A 4400-nucleotide genomic window follows, 5' to 3' on the forward strand; every position below is an offset into this window, starting at 1 on the left:
GTTTGTGGAATTTTGATTTCTAAAAATTTATGTTGTTTCAATTGTAAATTGAATTTTAATTCTCATTGAGATCTTTAGAAGGTTATGGTTGATGTTTTTTTTGTGATTGAACCTTCAGGGCCACCGTAGTTAACTGTAACACCAACAATGTCGCAGTGACTCCTGAATATCATAAATCTTCAACCACTTATGATCAGCTGATTCTGACGTGGAGAAAAGCAGCTTTTCTTTAAGGGTTCGTACTGATAAACACAAACCAAACACACGTGCACAGAATACGTGCACAGGCATCCTGTGCACGTATTCTGTGCACATACCCAAACCGAACGACTCAGGTGTACGTTCTAAAAACAATGATTCTTATTGGAGGTGGTGACACCTGCTCACATTCAGAGATTTTCTGCAGATCATGTTTGTTTCCTCACAGAACGGCTGTTCACTGCTACGACCGTACTCTAGAGGCCCGAGAGGCCTGGAGGGGGTTACAGGTACCTCACCTGGGCAGGTGAGGTCTGTGTCCTCAGGATGTCACTGAGACAGTCTCCTGCCTGCGTCCTGATGACATCCACGATCAGCTGCTTGGTGCTGAAAAAATAAAGTCCTCAGCTGGTGTGTGGGGTTTATGAACAGGTGAGACGGTGGGCGGAGCTACCTGAGCAGCAGTCCTTTGGCGTCTTTCTCCTCCGTGGCGTCGTTGAAAATGTCAAACTTGTTGGTCAGCGTCAGAGAAACCTCCATCCTACTGAGCTCTGCCTCTGAGGAGGACAGACACGTTGACTCCTGCCACAGGTGGAACCGTCATCAGAGACACCTACCTGCTGCAGTACCAACGAGGTCCTCCAGGGGGGGAACCGGGCCCAGGTCCTTCAGAATGAGTTTCAGAGGGTCCGACCTGTCCGGACACAGAACCTCCTGGTGGTCCAACAGCAGCTGCAGAGAGAGGCGGAAGGTCAGGAGGAACCAGCAGGCCGAGGTCCGGTCCGGTGCGGTCTGGTTCTCACCTGGTGCATGTTCAGGAGCTCGCTCACAGACATGTAGATGACGGGTCTGTTAAGGATCAGCAGCTCCGAGTACTGGTCCATACTGAAGTGCTGCTCCGGTTCTGGAACGTCGCAGACCGCCCGCAGGAACCTCCTGGAAAATGAACCGTCAGGTCCAGCCGAGCCAAACACTAGCACCGGCTGTTGGTACCGGCTCACCAGAACTTGGCGTGGGTCTGGCTGATGTACTGGTTCAGGGCCCGTATGTGGTACCCGTCTCCGTGGAAGTGCTTGTTGGCAGCAACCTGCTGCAGCATCCGAGCGACAGAACCCAGGATGTGGCGCTGGTCCGGCAGCAGGGCGGAGCCCGCGGAGCGCTCCAGAACATCAAACCCATCCGGAGCCACGATGGCCGGGTTCATGTAGCGGTAATACACCAGGTTCCCAACAATCTGTGAGGGACAGAACCGTCAAACGCTCCGATCATCGTTTAGTGGAAACCAGAACCGCTGAGTCGTCAGAACCAGAGGATGGAGCTTCACGGGTTTTCAAAGGCCGATACGTATTTTTTTTTAAGTCTGGTTGGTGGATAGCCGATCTCTAGACCGATATACATTTGCAATGTTTTAAAAAAATTAAATAAACCGTCAGATCTGCCAGTTCAGGATCTGGACCAGAGCTTGGGTCAGGGGAGAACTCGGGGGTGGGGGGGCTGTAGGAGCAGGGGGGTTACCTTGTAGAGCTCGTCCTCTCCAGCTTCAGGAAACTTGGTTTTCAGGGCGTCTCGGAGGGTTTTAGCCGAGAAGCGCAGACCGTAGCTGCAGAAGAAGAAGAGGAGGCGGAGTCATCAGATAGACTAAAACATGACCCCGCCCGCAGGAAGATGGAGGTCTGAAGGTCTACGGAGAACACCTGAAAACAGCAGGTTCTGAGGAGGTTCCTGACCTGTCTGTTGGTCCATTTCAGCCCAGATAAAACATGAATTTACTGAACATCAAATCAATCAACAGTTTGAATCCAGAAGATCCGGTTCGGTCTGGATTGTTCCAAGAAAAGTCCTTCAAGGATCCTCAGACCCGGTTCTGAGCACCCAGGTGGCGTTACAGACTCCAGAACTCTTATGGGAACCGAGCCTTCTATAACCAGAACTCTGAGGGGAACCGAGCCTTCTATAACCAGAACCCTCGAGGGTAGGGGTGTAACGGATCACATAACTCACTCTTCGGATAATTTTTCGGATCACTGAAAAAAAAAAACCAGCAAAAAAACAACAAGATAAAAGCTAAATACATTTTTGGAAATGCTTCAAATCATACATTCAATAAGCATACAAAGTACTTCAATCGGGTTGGAATCTGAGTAATTCACGATACGATGCGATTCACGATACATTGTTCATGATGCCGATTTATCACGACATGGAAAATATTCCAAAAACAATTATATTACCTTGGTAATCTACGATATTTAACTGTTTTTAAAACAAAAATATATTTTCATTTTCTTGAAATAACACGATATATTAATTTAATGCCCTTTCAAACATAAGAATAAAATTAACAATACAGACGTTTCTTTACAATAACATATTTTAGGGAAAAACAATAACAAAGCTCCAGCTAAGAGCTAAAATGCAGAGTATATCAAACACTTCAAAGAACAGAGACTGTGTAAATAAAAATTCAGAATGCTGCATTTTAATTCCTTTTACACTTTCTACAAGTAATTTATTATTATTGATGCATAATACTAATGTTTATCCTGTTAATCATTATTTATTGTTCATTATGTTACAGTGCCAGTATCCATATTCACTTCACCTCCTTTCATTCAAATTTCCTCCACTTTTCTTTGATAATCTACACTTTATTCACCTGCTCCACATGTGTACCGATAGCATGCACACCTGTTGAATCAATAACACGGCTAGACGTGTCATCTGGACGGTCAGACGCTGCACACCTCTCTGCTAGAATCTCGTGTATTTTAGCGTAGAGTTTGGACAGGTTACTGCTGTTACCGCCATCACAAATCCATATGTGTTACTTTAGAAACCGCGTGCGCTGTCTGCATCTACTTTAGAGAAACACAGACACAGTTCGGACCTTTTAGCTCGCGGCCGCTCTACCGCCTGGGTGAGGAGCCCCGCCCCTCCCCTCTGCCTGCAGAGAAGCAGCGTTGATCCACGTTCTTCATTATGAAGCCGAGAAAAGTTTTTGACGGAAGCTCCTCCCACAGCAGCGGGAGCCTCAGAAGAACAGACTTTAAGATAACCGTCAAGCAGCTGCTTTAGTGCTTGTTAAACCAAAGAGGATTTTCATGAATTTGAGGCGAATTCCGTTGATGTGAACGGACAATTGATTTAAGTTATGCCAGCGTGAGGTGTGTGCACGGGGGTGGGCGTTGGAGTGGTCCGCGGTACACACGTGTCCCGAGCCGTGGCTTCTGATCCGTATGGACCACAGATTATCCATGATCCGTTACACCCCTACTTGAGGGGAACCAAGCCTTCCAGAGCCAGAACTCTGAGAGGAACCGAGTCTTCTAGACTCCAAAACTCTAAGGGGAACCAGAACTTCCAGAACTCTGAGGGGAACCGAGCCTTCCAGAAACAGACGCCAGGACTCTGGGTAGTTTCTGGGGTTTGGTGAATGCTCCGGTACTTGCGGCACGGACAGGTGACCTACGGGACTTTGTGCAGGTTGGAGGTGATGGCCTTGAGGACCCGGTCCGTCAGGTTCTTCAGGTTGACCACGGCCACATCGATCCTTCTCTGGACCTCCGGATGAGACAGCGCCTCTCCAGAGGAAACCTCGTACGGTAAAGAGCTGGTCAGACACAGGTGAGGCAGGTGAAGCAGGTGAGCCTCACCACCATCAGACTGATCACCTGGATTCCAGGTGACAGCACTCTAACCTCTTTAGTCCAGTCTGGGTCTCAGTCTGATTGATCCAGGACTTGTAAACCTCCACTGGGTCCGTTCTGATGCTGAGGGCTCTGTCCAGCAGCAGGTCCTGCAGAGCCGGACCAAGCACCTCCCGGAGCGGGTTCTGACCGTCAGCGTGGCGGTAAAAGTTCACCATCATCTTGATGATGGTGGGGTTCCCCGTAACGATGTCCTGAGGCTGAGCGACCTTCAAGCTGTGGAAACACGTCTCGTTAGAGAACGCCGACATTCCTCAGGTGATCGTCGCCAGAAGGTTACCTGATCTCATATCGCAGCGCCGCGGTGAACAACTGCAGCAGCAGGAAGGCGTCTCTGTGGTCGGAGCCGTAGTTGAAGAGGCTAAACACCAACATCTCCATAAAGGAGGTGGAGCGACTCTGAGGCATCAGGAAGATCACCTGAGCCAGGTAGAGCGGCTGCGTCTGAAACAAAGACAAAGACAAAATTCACCTGCATACGAACATAAACCGGCT

The 4400-nt window shown here is 48.8% G+C and overlaps 1 protein-coding gene across 1 annotated transcript in view; it reads right to left on the bottom strand.

The window, feature by feature from the left end:
* Window positions 1-4400, bottom strand: part of iqgap3 (IQ motif containing GTPase activating protein 3) — a 32672-nt gene that overhangs the window by 6194 nt on the left and 22078 nt on the right. Inside the window, exons 25-33 of the mRNA XM_024262111.2 lie at window positions 4186-4349; window positions 3897-4121; window positions 3668-3808; window positions 1714-1798; window positions 1200-1432; window positions 1002-1134; window positions 816-930; window positions 653-755; window positions 498-585 (exon numbers count right to left, since the gene is read on the bottom strand). Of these exons, the coding sequence (XP_024117879.1) occupies window positions 498-585; window positions 653-755; window positions 816-930; window positions 1002-1134; window positions 1200-1432; window positions 1714-1798; window positions 3668-3808; window positions 3897-4121; window positions 4186-4349 (1287 nt within the window). The remainder of the gene's footprint in view (window positions 1-497; window positions 586-652; window positions 756-815; window positions 931-1001; window positions 1135-1199; window positions 1433-1713; window positions 1799-3667; window positions 3809-3896; window positions 4122-4185; window positions 4350-4400) is intronic.

Source organism: Oryzias melastigma, unplaced genomic scaffold (assembly GCF_002922805.2).
Source record: "Oryzias melastigma strain HK-1 unplaced genomic scaffold, ASM292280v2 sc00280, whole genome shotgun sequence".
Classification (NCBI taxonomy): domain Eukaryota; kingdom Metazoa; phylum Chordata; class Actinopteri; order Beloniformes; family Adrianichthyidae; genus Oryzias; species Oryzias melastigma.